This window comes from Hippocampus zosterae, chromosome 19, assembly GCF_025434085.1.
Source record: "Hippocampus zosterae strain Florida chromosome 19, ASM2543408v3, whole genome shotgun sequence".
NCBI classification, from domain to species: domain Eukaryota; kingdom Metazoa; phylum Chordata; class Actinopteri; order Syngnathiformes; family Syngnathidae; genus Hippocampus; species Hippocampus zosterae.
The window spans coordinates 10,668,106-10,682,222 of record NC_067469.1 but is presented as its reverse complement, the minus strand read 5'-3'; the positions used below and the strand labels follow the sequence as shown (position 1 = coordinate 10,682,222).

Here is a 14,117-nt window from a genome sequence, read left to right as displayed (position 1 = left end):
TTGACAGTTGGTAATTGCAGTGGTAGGCACATAACATGAAAGAAGGCACTCACTCTCGGTCCCCAAGGCTGGAATACAAAAAAATAAATAAAAACACCATCCAAGCAATAATTTACCAGATTTAGAACAACATAAATTAGCCAAAAGACAAAAAAGATTGAAACAAATTCACCGAACCCAGGTTAAGTACCACTGGACTAGAGCCTTCACAACTGCGGCAGTTGTAAAAGAAAAAAAAAAAGAGATATGAGAACTGATCACAAACATGGACAATAAATGAAAGACAAAAGTTATGAAGAAAATTGAACAAAAAGGCGCACAAACCTTGTGGGCTCACATTCACAAGGGGCTAAATGCCCTTGTAAGTCTTGGTTGTCTCCTTCCTTCGTTTAGTCAATGCTTTTTGTATGGTGACCTTTTGGCGAAAGACGTGTGCATTACGGTGCCACAAATTCTAATGAATCACTGTGACAGTAAACGTTGCTGTAACTTGACCCAGATGATCACAATTTCTACAAATTTCACTTATTTCATGGAAAGTCTAGGCCTGAAGACATCTAGGAACATATTTTTTTGTGGTCGCCGTAGTGCCACCCACTGGCTACAGGAAATGTTTTCTTAGTTTTTCAACTCAAGGGATAACAAGATCTACTACATATTCGATCAAGAGTGTTTAGGCCTTCATGTTGTTAAAACACTAAATTTTCATAAAACACTGTTCCCATGCTAACACGCCACTCACCAAGAAAAACACTACTTTTAAGAGTCTAAACATGCGCAAAAACTCATGAAACTTTGCAAAGACATCAGGCCTATCAACGGCATCAATATTTTATGAGGTTATCCTGCAATTTTTTTAAAACAACACACCTAAAAAATCTATAGCAATGGAGCACTAGTTGTGTTACCATGATCAAGAACATTTCCTAGGCCTATGTTAACAGCCCAAGATCTACAAAAAGTATTTTGGAGCTGTATGACAAAGCCAACAGGAAGTCTGCCATTTTAAATGTTCTTTCACATTTGGACCCATTTTTGGCCTTTTTCTGGCCTCAGTATTTTTTTTAACTCACCCTGGAGACTTATGTCAGTGAGGTTGGTTGATTGAGAGGCTCCCATTACTCTATACACGGATACTGGCATAAAACATGTATTGATTACATTGTTTTCAGTGGAAAAAAAACTGAAGTTGTACCAAAGGCATCGTAAGATGGCTGCCCTCTGGCTTCAGCCAATTACCAGTCAAGTCATATAGGCGTCTGTGAAATCAGACATGCACACAGCGGTCAAACCAGTAGGTAGGTCACACAAAAAAAACACCCGTATATTGAAATAAAACTGATCATTGAATAGATATTTTGTGACTCAAATAAAGCAAACCCCAATTTGTTACTTTTTATTATAGCACAAGGGTTATTTTAAGCATAATTAAGTCTCAATACAATTTTGTATTAATGTGGTCGCACACTATCCACTGTCCTCATAAATAATGGAAAGCATGAATAAAATATGAACATTTCTAGTCACCTGGCCTCCGTAACACATGAAAGGGTGTCATTGAAGGGGATTTTAACCCACGCCCATGTTTGGACTTGCTGAATGGAATGACTGATCTGTCAATGATGAGCATCAGTGCATCAATGCATGCTTGAAACTACAGGGGAACAAGTGCGTGTGCCCTCTCGGTGTTGCTACCGAGACTGTTAGGGAAGTGGGAATGGTGCGGTGTGCTTTTGAAGATCAAAACCGTGAAGAAAAAATGAAGGAATGAGTGTGGAAATATATCATGTGTGCTGAGAGAAGTGGGTAATTGCTCAGCGCGTAGCATAGAAGGAACGTCGCTGATCGCCTATTTTTCAAATAGGCTACCTGGTGCTCCCAGGCACCACATTGGTGACCGACCCCTGCTGTAAAATAATAAAATAAACAAGCCTGAGAAAGAACTTTGATGGCAAAAAAAACATATTTGTAGATGTACAATTACGAAACATGCTGTGAGCGATGCCGACTCGAGTTGAAATGACATCCGATGCATTTCAAAAGCTATGATAATCAACTCGAAAGCGATGCAACAATGTCGTCTACTACCATTCCTTCATCATTAGTTTTGCAGAAAGCTTTTCGCAGCCAAGCTCGGCGAGACCCTCTTCCACGTCTGCCCGTTGAAAAGACCCACATTCATCAGTGGCAGAAAACAGATAGCAGTTGACAACTATAAACGTCAACACCAGTGAATTAGTTACCGGTAATTAAAAAGGGGCTTGGCGGCGTAGTGTCACGAGCGCAAATTAATCTGCTGTCAGATGATTCCACACCCACTCAAAAATGCACGATCATCTAGGGGCAGAATGAAAATTCACATTGATTAAAAAAAAAATAAATTAAAAAGGAACAAACAGATGCTGCAAGTGAGGAGGACACACCCACACCTTCTGCAGGAAAGCGCATCAAGCTGACGGGGCGTCGTGCTAATAAGAAAAGAGAACGTTAAATGTTCCGGTGACTGTCAAACCTCTGGTGCAACTGCAGCTGCTCGTGGTGCTAAAAGTAGAATGGCGAGGCGGACTTAGGATCAAATTAGTAGCGAGGAAAGATCACAGCTCATAATCAAACTTGTGCTCTTGGGCCAGATAAATCCTTCGGAAAATAAGTCCAGCCAGGACCAAAATAAGCACCACCATGAGCATGGCAGAGCCTGCGTAGCTTCCATCATGGGGCTCGTGAACCGCTGGAATGAAGGGCCTGTTTGGGGCTTCTCTGTTGTCTCTTTGGGCGTGTTGAACACGACGCTGCTGCGGAATGGGCGGACGACCAACGTTCGGAGGCAAAGTCACTTGCGGCCTCTCCAATGTGGTGGCTGTTGAAACTTCTGCCTGTAGTGGAGGATATGTAGTGCATGTGATTCATTTTTAGAGCACTTTTTGATCCCATTTTCTTACTTCCTGATGATGAAAGATAAACAAGGCCCTGACGGAACCGACGCGCTAACCAGTTGACCACTGGGCTGCCTGAACACCATCTCTTTTATTTCAATTTTTTTTTTCTTTCCGAAATATCTGTGATCCTCTAGATCATGGGTGCCCATTAAGTCGATCGTGAACAACCGGTAGCTCGTGCACTGGTCCCAAGTCGATCGCAATGGGGAGTAGAGGAAAAAACAAACATTTGTGTATCTCTGGGCATGTTCGTAATATACTTTTTGTGTGAATGCCCACAGCACCCTAATGATCCTACCAGTCTCACTTTCATAAAAAGTATTTAAAAAATCAAATAAAATGAATCAGGTCACCTTTAACCTACGGTGGTGCGTGACCTGCGTAACTGGAAGTTGTTAGCGCTCAGCAGCCTGCAGCTTACGATCAGAGCTCTTGTTATGATTCTCATTCAGTTTGTTTCATGTACAGTTAATCGAGGGCACTGGCAAAGAATGGGAATCGGAAGTGCCAAGAGAAACGTTAGCCACACGTTAGCCACGATAGTTAACATGCTGCAAAAGTGCATCGCCCGTGTCAGGTCTCCCACAAAGGTAGGCAGGAAATTCTTTTCACAAACTCATCAATTCTTGTGTCGAGTTTATTTTTCTATTTCGTTCATCATAGGGGACGTCATGACTATTACTCATCATGACATGCGTGTGCAAGTGTGAGCATATCAATCTCGGGAGGTTGGTTGATCGAAAAGTAGATCTTAGGTGAAAAAGGTTTGGGTACCCCTGCTCTAAATTATGTTGTTGCCCCATCCCCAACCCCTGATTTCCAAACACATGAAACTGGAATGATCGGGCCCAATTTCCAATCACGTGATCGGGACATACGTATTACAAAATATTTCAAAATAATTTTAACACTGGGCAGTATTTTAAGGAAATGTCCAATAATGAGTATGTTATAATAATGACCTTGAGTGGGTCATGTTTATTTTACAGTCAAGGAATTCAAGAAATTATTTTTGCCTCAGGGAATTCATTCGCAGCCCAAATGTACTGACAGAAGATTTCAAACACCTACCTGCTCAGTCGAGGGATCGACAGCTTCGCAGCCTGAAGAATTCGAGTCCCCTTCCTGGGTAAGAGGGGAAACCTTGTTGTTGGCATCTTCATTCTCTTTTCTCATTTGACTTGATGAACTTGATTCTGCCTGCATTTACACAGAGAACAAACTTTTTTTTTAAAAAGCTTGACTGTGTCCACAGCTTGGGCATATCAAACATAGAATTGCTTTCTACTCTATAGGGGAAAACTGACACGGTTAAGGCTGATTATTTCATGGGAACAGTAATTTGGATGAATTGTAGAAACCTAAACTGAAAGCCAGTTGTATAGTGTTTTCATTTAAAATATCAGATGTATTAGTTTTTGTTTGCACTCAGGAGCATTAACTTTGAATTCTGCATTGGAAAAAAAAAACATTTTACAATGTAATGGTACAAACCATAAATATGGCAATTTAGCTTCATTAGTGGAGTATACAATTCAACTCCTCAGAAATGAAGAATTTATTAAAGTATTACTTAATTTTAGTTCATGATATATACCATTATTGTGAAGGGATGCAATTGATTAGGAACTTTGGGTCATATCGCCCCGCCGCTGACATGCTACGGAGAAACGGTCCAAAAACACAATCGCACCAGCTTTGAGATGGAACCAAGCACTTTGCTGGTTTAGTTTGGACCTCTCAGAGATGATGCGACATGTAATTTATGGCAATGCAAGTTTTGTCACGTTATATGTGGAGTCCCACAGGGATCGGCACTTAGCCGGTACATGTTTAGCAGCTACATCCTTCTGCTTGGTGACATTAACAGTAACGTTAACAGGAAATGTAATTTATGGCAATGCAAGTTTTGTCATGTCATATGTGGAGTCCCACAGGGATTGGCACTTAGCCGGTACATGTTTAGCATCTACATCCTTCTGCTTGGTGACATTAACAGTAACGTTAACAGGAAATATATCATAAATCATGCTGATGACACCTGATTATATATGCTGTTTGAAATTTCGCTTGTATGATTTGTTTCCTTTGCCGAGTTGCAGATTCAACTTCAGAAAGAGGACATATTTAATTCTGACATGTTTTGGGGAAACCCATTAGTAGGTGTCGCATAATACACGCTATGCAGGACCCAATTCAGGAGAACACTGTTTGACCGGAGATTTTGTTACTTTAAGTGGCAAAATTGGATGGGATGAATCATGGCCTTTATGAAACTGAGAAGGGGACACGTCTCCCACCCGCTGACCTCGGTGCTATCTGTGCCCATGTTGTTAAGATCATGAAAATAGGTACATATCAGACAAAGGTAACCAAAGTAACCATACTGTAGAATGACATTTTAAAATTTAGGTTTTTTTTTTTTAATTAATTGGAGAAAAAAATATCCAAAGCTACTTGTCTCCGTGTGAAAAAGTAATTGCCCCCAAAACCTAATCAATTGTTGGGTCACGCTCAGCAAAAAATAAATAATAAATTAAAGCGCTGTTGCGTGTTTTTAATGAATAGCATTGAGTCTTTCACATCAATGTTGAGATTATTTTGGACCACTCTTCCTCAAAGAGTTGTTTAAATTCAGCAACAGGTGGAGGGTTTTCAAACATGAGCAATCTTGCGAAAGTGCTTCATAAAGAAAGATGCATTATACGGTACATTTCAATAGTATTCAAGTCTCTACACCACCACTCTGGAATAGTAACTGTATATAATTGATCGCTCTCTGCTTTTAGATGTTTAATCAACTAATAGTGTGACAATCAAGGACTTCATTTACGTACAAAACATGCAATCAAAGTAATTCCGCATTCTGAGGACAGCAGCTTGTTCCTGTTCGTAGCCTTGAAGCTAAGATACCAGCCTTGTTTCCTCGCCCCTTTAGAAGTTTTGGTATTGGGACAGTCCCTAAGACAATAAAAGTGTGAAGACGAGTGAAGTGTTTCCAAAGCTTCTCGGAGAATGTAATGGTTAACACTCGTTCACTCTCCTTGTGCACAAGTAAAAGACAATTCTGCTTGACTCCCAGACTCTGTTGGGTTTTAAAGTTTGTTTTAAGGGTTTGATTGCCTGATAGACCTGACATACTCAAAATATTCCTTTTGGGGAAACACCAGACACATTACAGAACAGCATTAGAACATTATTCGCTTTTCTGTATGATCCAATTTATTTTGTACCTTGAAGTCGATTTGTTGAACTAGCCCATTTGCCAAGTGGTCCTCTGGAGTAAGGATGCTGTCAGGAGTTAGAGGCAGGAGTGCTGAGCGCAACGAACAGCTACATATCTCACAGCAAAAATCTTGGGATCTGGAAGACAATACGTTTAATATAACCAGGGATGCACATTAAGTGGTTCAAGTAAATCATGCATTGTAGATCAAAGAGAGAGAGCAGCAGGCGTGTGTAAAATCTGTCAATAAGACACACAAGCAACTCCTGGAAAAACGGGCTGTAGACCCACAGCATCATCTGTCCCTAATGCACTACCACGATGAGGACCGCATTTACACGATGATGGGATGGTTGCCAGTCGGGCATTTTATTATTAAAGTAATGATGAGAAGTCAATAGTCACTAAGCTCCTACAGCATGCCTCCATGCATTATGAGGAGCATTCTTGTCTCTATATCAGTGGCTTGTATGTCTCCCAGTGGCCGGGGAATTCGGTCAGCGGGATATTACTGGCAAGGCATCATTGTTAATGGCCTGGATCTTATTCTTGTGTCTAATGTAGTTAATAGAAATGAGCTGTGATAGGGTGCAAGTATGAAGGGACCTAAAAATATAGCATCCATGTGAAAATGTCAGGAAGGTCACAGATATTTTGAATTTTTTTTTAAATTAGGGTTGTCCGTGGCCAAAACTGGCCACCACTGGTAGATAACATGGGATCAGACTTTACAATTGCCAAGGCAGAGTTCTGAAAGGCTTTTAAGTCAGCAACATTTTGGCAGCTAACACGGTACTATTCTATTTTAATTTAATTCACATAACTTGTGGTGCATTACTGAGTGGACTGACGCTAACTTCACGGCTTCGGTCAAGACCCAAGGCATGTGACCATACAGTAAGGGGTAGGAATGTAGATTGGCAGGTCATTCGAGCGCTACGCCATTTAACATTTTAACATTTAACATTTCTTGGGACTTTTATAGTGCTATTCATCCATTCTATTCTGTACTACTTTGCATTATTCCAGGCAAAGATTACATACATACAATTTTATCCTGAAAAAGCCTTTTGGATTAAAGTATCTTCAGCAACAAATTACACCAGTCACCTCGATTCAACTCGCAGTTCGTTATACTGTATTGACCCGAATATAAGACAGTGTTTTTTGCATTGAAATAAGACTGAAAAAGTCGGGGCCGTCTTATATTCGGGGTCTAGACAATGTACCCATTCATGACGCTAGATGGTGCCAGATATCATTGAAGCGAATGCTGAACTTGACTCCCCAGGCCAAAGTGAACCCCTGCCACGAAGAATAAAAATTAAAATTGTGGTAGCACGAAGAAGAAAAATAAAAAATTGCGGTAAGAAGGAAAAGAGAAGAAAATAATCGAAGAGATAACAGAAAATGGAGAGACGTAGTGACAATCCGGAGAAAAGTGGGTCGAAGAGCGGCCAGGTTAACCGGCAGCTGAGGAGAAGTTATGATGTAATTAACATTTCAATAACCAGAAGCCATTCATTTACGAATGTGATTGCACTTTAGATTTGAATGAGGCAAAATAACTTGCTTTTTTTCTCTCAAATATATTGTTATAATCATTTATTTCAGATGTACTGTAATTATTTTCTGTATAAAAATTAATTTGGTGTTCAAAAAGTCTTTTTTCAAACTTGAGTCTTGAAAAAGAGGCGGTCGTCTTATAATCAGGGCCGTTTTATATTTGGGCCAATCCGGTAATCATTGAAACTGAGAATCTACAAAGGCATCAAATTTATACTCTGGAAGTGAACAAATAATGAAAAGCATTCAAGTAAAAATCTTACTTTTTGGCAAGCACCCTCCGCTCTTCAGGAGTATAATCGAGAGATCCAATTGCGCCCTCTCCCTTTGTTGGCATGAATCCAATGATGGCAATCAGTGCAGTTCGTACTGAAATACAGAAACAATGCAAAGAATACATGTAAAAAAACATGAAAAGTAAAAGCATTGAGAATTAAACAAATTTATTGTACAAGGGAAAAAAAGCGACAGTAATCCCTCGCTATTTCACGGGTATCACGTTTTTTTCCCAAACATATTCATAAAAATAAATAAATAAATAAAATTTACGTCCGCAAAAAGTCCGCAAACGGCCCGTGAGAGGCAGCGAAGGTCAGCAAAACAACAGCGAGTCACATAGAACAACATATACAGTGCTACATGTATCCGTGTACTGTATTTTGTTATTCATACACTCACCTAAGCTAATTTATACATGTTTAAATCTATTCGTATGCAGCATTAAGTAATGTTAATTACTACAAAATTTTACTTTTACAAGCAGGCATACCATTAAATTTGGCCTTATAAATATGTTTTATACTCATACTCATGTACATATACCTATAAAAGTGTTGAAAGTCAGTAGTGAATGTTTAAGATAGCCCACTTCTAGTTACAACATTCCCATTAGTAGTGACCTCATTGCAACGTTATTTAAACACACGACGAAATAGGCAGTGGTGAAACCTACTGCTCCATGAAGGCTGCCATGTCTCTGGATGGTGGCCCGATATACTCAGACAGATCTTCTTCCCAACTTCGAATCTTCCATTTGGCTGGACATGGGCGGTGGAGAATATGAATCGGAGGAAAGTAGATGGATGGTGCCGGGGTGAGGGGAGGTGTGGGTTGGGGATAAGGAGAAGACAAATGTGTAAATCATATTGCCAAATGGTTGTGTCTCTGAAAAGCATGACAGTGAAAAGTAACAAATTGGACCACTTGGGATTCAACTGCTGCAGGTTCCGTACAACATGAAAATAAAATAACTAGAGGTGTCAAATTATCGTGTTAATTGCAATTAATTAATTACAGAACTTTTACCGCATTATTTTTTTTAATCACGTTACTCTAGATTTTAATTTCTGACAGCACGAAAAATAACATCCTCAAATTAGAAAAAAGTAGGAGTTTTATCATATGAAAACGTGCACTTTGATCACACAAGTAGAATACAACTAAAACTGATTGGAGGTTAACTCGCACGTAGTCAATTTCCACATTTACTGTCGATCATGTGAACCAGGCACAAGGCATTAATCTCTGCAAGTCTGTCTTACTGTAAGGAGAATAATGCTGGGAGGCTTCATTGGATACTCTGGCGGAAGCACGATCCTGCCATGGTAAACCCCTCCGTCGAAATCTGAATCCGGGGGTCCACGGACTGAGAAATGCCATTCAAATAGGTTATCCTACAAGGGTACGGAAAGACAAAAAAGGCGAACTTTACAGTACGCAGTGATCACACTGACGACATTTCTTGTGGAATAAAACAAAATTATTGATATTAGGTACCGATAAAAGTAATCCATAATTGATAATACACATGTACACAATGTACAGCTAGAAAATGTTAAGAAACATAATTTCTTGGACGTAACTGCTCAGTCACTGGCTTTTTCTTACCATTGTGGGTATGTGCTTGTTTTATTACCAAGTTGGCAGATATCATTTCTATTACCATTGTTGGTATGTAACTATTGCTGAAATTTACTGTATTTTAAATACAGCAGACAATGAATTTGATTCTAACCATATGTAATATATATCAATTTTCTCAATCAGTTATCTATATTTGGAGTGCCTGTACAGGTGTAAGAAACCATTCGGGATGCGTAAGGTAGTATGTATGGCTTGTAATATAAATGTGAGATGGTGGTGGGATTTAATAAGTTTTCATCTTCCCACTCCTTGTTGGAACAGCACATATAGAGCAATTGCAAATGGTGACATGGTGATGGTCGTTTGATTTCTCAGAAAAAAAAATGATGTATGTGCTGGCCTGCTCAAAAACAAATGTAAATAAATCTATCAATAAAGAGCTTATTGTTAATGGCGGACGTTCTCATTTCTGCAGACCGCTACATCTGCAATGCGGTAAACTTACTTCCAGTGGCTGGGCATGGTAGTGCTCTGTGGGATCTCTCAATTCAGCAGCCTCTTTCATCAGCCTCTTCACCGCTAGCCCAATAAAAGATAAACAGACATGGATGTCAGTTTAGGTTAGCAGATGTGAAATTCTACATCTGCGCTTGCACTTAAATTCTACAGTAGAATTAATTGCAAACGTAGATGTGTGATTCGAAGAAAACGTGGTCCAACAGTGTGACATGAGACCCCAAAAATGAAAATGTTCAAAATCAGGTAAAATTGATATATTTTTTTAATCAAACCTTCCAGCATTGTGCTGCAGTGCTGTAAAATAATATTTGCCCACTTCCTGATTTATATGTTCTTTGCATATTTGTCATAAACAAAGGTTTCAGTTCATCAAAACAATTTTAATATCACAAATAGACTACGGTAATCAAATACAAGATGCAGTTTCTGAATGCCGATTTAATTTATTGAGGCACAAAAAAATCCCCAAATAACTGTACTCATGTGTAAAAGTATTTGAAACAAATTTAAACAATTAAAGTGGAAAAAAATCGTATTTGCACCATTATTCGAGTGTCGGTAAAGAACTTAGAATTTAGAATTTAATGAGACATTTGCTGTATCATAGCATGCTGGTCCATGCGAACATAACGTTGTACATCTTATTTTGACACGCTCAACCCAATTTTGTTGCGAGGGCAAACCCCCCCCCACACACAAATAAAAAGTCTTTATTGTCACACTATGGTGCAGTAACACATTTCTATGGTGCAGTAACACATTTGATCTTATTAAAAAAAAAGACATTCAAAGAAACAATGTGATAAGCATATTCTACTAAATGAGGATAAATGTGTCTGTAGCTAATATTTTGCAGATACAGCAAGCAAGTTATACACTGACTTCAGTCATATTCCTGTGGTAGAAAGGAAACACTTTTTTTATCGCGCCTTAACCTGATGACCTAAAGCAACAAAAGTGAAGGAATGGTGCCATGAAGATTAGGAGATTTGACTTTCGGAAGAGACCCCCTGGTTCAAGTTCAGACCGGAAGTTGCGCCTCCAATAGATCCCATGCAAATCTCAAGGTCACTTGGTCAATTATGGCTAAGAGACCCTGTTTGGCTACCAACCTTTCCTGTGATTTCGACCATTTCAGCAATTGGGATATTTTTTTCATTTTTTTTCACAGACCGCCCTCTCCTGGAACACGACACTTAGGTTTTTACCAGCGTTTTGCACGATGTGTGCAGCAAGTGGGACATGTGTACAATGCCGTAACATGAGAGTGACACAGATGGGATTTTTGTGCTCATTTGCTCAGCTCAACATTGCCAGTAAAACACAAATGGGCTGAATAAATGTTATTTTGCTCACATGATGCGAGTAAAGTGATGCGAGGGTACATAACACTCAGCGAATAAATTGCCACTGTACCATGCCACAGTAATATTGAAATGTGGAAACGTTTCTTGATTTAAAAACTGACAGTGACGAGAATTTTTATTTCTGTCGGGCTGATCGCATGTCGTGTCTCTCATTCGTTTTGCTGCACGGTAGAGCTTGATTACTTAGCCTCTTTGTCTTCCCTATCGGTTTCAAGATATTGACAAAATAAATGTGAATGTGAATACATGTGTTCAAGATATTTACAATTTTCGTCCATCTTTTTCATTCGTTTGGATCTTTTTCTATCAGGAAATTGTGATGAATAAACAGGTGTACAATGCTTTACAATTGTGTTTTGACACATACGTTCAATCGACTAAATCACAGGTGTCAAAGTCAAGGCCCGGGGGCCAAATCTGCCCCCCCCTCCCACATAATTTTATGAGGTCCATGGGAGCAAATCATGCGTGCCAACTATTATGACTCTTGCTGAAATCGGTACCGAAATGTCAAATGGTCAAGGGTCATAATTAACATTGAGATTTTGCAACGGCCCTCCGAGGGAAGCCGTAACTCCAAAGTGGCCTGCGACAAAAAAATGAGTTTGACCACCCTGGTCTAAATAATGATAATAATAATAATGCATCAGATTTATGTAGCACTTTAGTGGAATCCATTAGATCAGTTATACAGAGCACAAAGTGCACCTGCCGTTTTGTCACATGAGGCGTAAAGCCTTTTAACAATGCCTGTAAGCTTTAAGGCGTGCAGGAAGGGATGCACTGGTGTACTGTCATCCAAAACCGCTTGTTGTTTGGAAGCCTTCTTGTCGCCTCAATTCTCACGCATGCGCAAAGGAGATCTACAAGCGGCATATAGTACTGTATTCTCAAAAAGGCTAAGGGTTGTTCGTGTTGCACTGGAAGGAAGTGAGGGTGGGAAGTTGGACTTTTCTAACTTCCGACTCAGAAAAGTACACCAAAACGCCCCTTCGAACTGCGAGGTCGTAGTTGCGAAGTCGGGAAAACAGGACCCCGAGTTCACCGACTGACTTCATTGTCACTTGACAAATGGCGACCCCATGGAGTATACTGTAGTATACAGTATATATATCGCGACTCTGTTAAGGATAAACAGTGTTGAAAATGGATGGATTAACATATTTGGCCTTGTTTATTACAAACATTTTTAATAACCAAGTAACGCCACGTGATTTGTTCTGACTGCATGAAGACCCGCTGTTAATTGCATGCAGTCATTTGGGAACGGATGAAGAAACTGATTTCAAGATGATATTTATTTATTTGTATAAATTCAGGAAATTATTAACGGTCGCTGGAGGTCAAAATGTGTTGTGATGAACCAGAACATAACACAATTTATCGGAATCTTTGTTTACATTCTCCTCGAACGCTTTGAGGTCGGAACTGGGACAGCCCGAGTGGGATAAATCCGACTTCCTGTTTTCCTCTATTGAAGCATCGGAATTAGGATAAACCCTTGATGACGTGTCCTACCTTATCCAAACCTACATTCGCATCTTCATATAACACTACTCAAATACTACTGTGATCGTAGAAATCCATTTCTCAAAATAATGGAAACCGTTAGAATGGGAAAGGAGGCAACTTGCGAGGGCAAGACATGTCGCTTGAAAGACACTCATTCCCTCACTGATGTAACAATTTTTAGAGAGAATAGACATACAGTTAATTATATTGTTTGAAATGTCAACCGTGTGGTTAAAGTGGAATAACGCACTTCGTAAACGTGAAATAGAATGGAACTTACCTGGACTCTTGAGGTTATATTTACTCTCCATAATCTTCAAGCACTTGAAAGATGATATACAGTAGCAATTGTGTTGTAAATTCGCTATTTTAACGATCAGTCACCGTAAGTATGGGTTATCTGATTTTAGCTCTTTGGTTAGCATTGGTGAGGATTCACTGGCAGCTGAAAGCCTGGTCGGATCGATCCTTTTCGACATGCACTCAGGGCCACACCGAATACGGATTATGTCCACCTCGAGACGTCACAAAGAGATATGGTCTCTTTTTTTATACCGAATTTTAAAATACTAAAAAGTCCGTCGTCGTTCCCGTGACGTCAAACACGGAAATTAAAAGTATGTGAAGTCCACAAGATTGACACGGTATAGTACTTAGACAGGCATACTAGACCCCACCTTTAGCAGGACTGACTGAATACTCAATACGTCATCGTATCCGCCATGTTGGATGTGGCCATCTCTCATAAAACAATGCAAGCAAATGGACTGAATTTAAAAACTAAAGTGACAAAACATGTTAGTCGGGAGAAAGTCCCTCCAGCATGTCCTGCGTCATGCTGAGGACTCTTCCTGGTGGGACGTGCCTGGAACACCTCATTACAGGAGGCGTCCAGGGGGCATTATGATCTGATGCCCAAGTCACCTCATCTGGATCTCTCAATGTGGAGTAGCATTGGCTCTTCCGTTAGTCCCTTCCAGATGACTGAGCCTCTCACCCTTATCGCTAAGCATGAGGACGAACACTCTGCGAATAAAACCGAGCTCACAGCATTTTCAATAAATACGACCATACAAATAACAAGAGGAATATGTAAAACTCTTATCCTGCACAACACAACAGTTCTAG

The 14,117-nt window shown here is 39.8% G+C and overlaps 1 protein-coding gene and 1 long non-coding RNA gene across 5 annotated transcripts; one reads left to right on the top strand and one right to left on the bottom strand.

Annotated features, from left to right (window-relative positions):
* Positions 1-1,383: 1,383 nt before the first annotated feature.
* On the bottom strand, positions 1,384-13,640 carry ube2j1 (ubiquitin-conjugating enzyme E2, J1). Of its 4 annotated transcripts, XR_007960016.1 has the most exons (9): positions 13,270-13,640; positions 10,097-10,170; positions 9,270-9,401; positions 8,681-8,765; positions 7,992-8,097; positions 6,170-6,299; positions 4,002-4,136; positions 1,963-2,873; positions 1,384-1,932 (listed from the first exon to the last, which is right to left on the bottom strand). XR_007960016.1 is itself a non-coding variant. In XM_052052208.1 (8 exons), exons 1-8 carry the CDS (start codon positions 13,298-13,300, stop codon positions 2,595-2,597), a joined length of 972 nt encoding a protein of 323 aa, XP_051908168.1. In that variant the 5' UTR covers positions 13,301-13,640; the 3' UTR covers positions 1,384-2,594. The 4 variants fall into 4 exon arrangements, 3 of the variants coding, with proteins under 3 accessions (XP_051908168.1, XP_051908170.1, XP_051908169.1); XM_052052208.1 differs by having other exon boundaries at positions 1,384-2,873; XM_052052210.1 differs by having other exon boundaries at positions 1,384-2,873; positions 4,008-4,136; positions 13,270-13,639.
* On the top strand, positions 2,741-4,216 carry LOC127591930 (uncharacterized). The gene is made up of 2 exons (XR_007960024.1): positions 2,741-2,889; positions 4,021-4,216. It is a non-coding gene; the product is annotated as an uncharacterized LOC127591930 (long non-coding RNA).
* Positions 13,641-14,117: the final 477 nt, after the last annotated feature.

Coding starts and splice junctions, on each gene's coding strand:
- ube2j1 (XM_052052208.1), bottom strand. CDS start 13,300: ATGGAGAGTAAATATAACCTCAAGAGTCCAG. Junction 10,171..13,269: donor ATATAACCTCAAGAGTCCAG/GTAAGTTCCATT, acceptor TTATTGGGCTAG/CGGTGAAGAGGCTGATGAAA. Junction 4,137..6,169: donor TTCAACAAATCGACTTCAAG/GTACAAAATAAA, acceptor GTGTAAATGCAG/GCAGAATCAAGTTCATCAAG.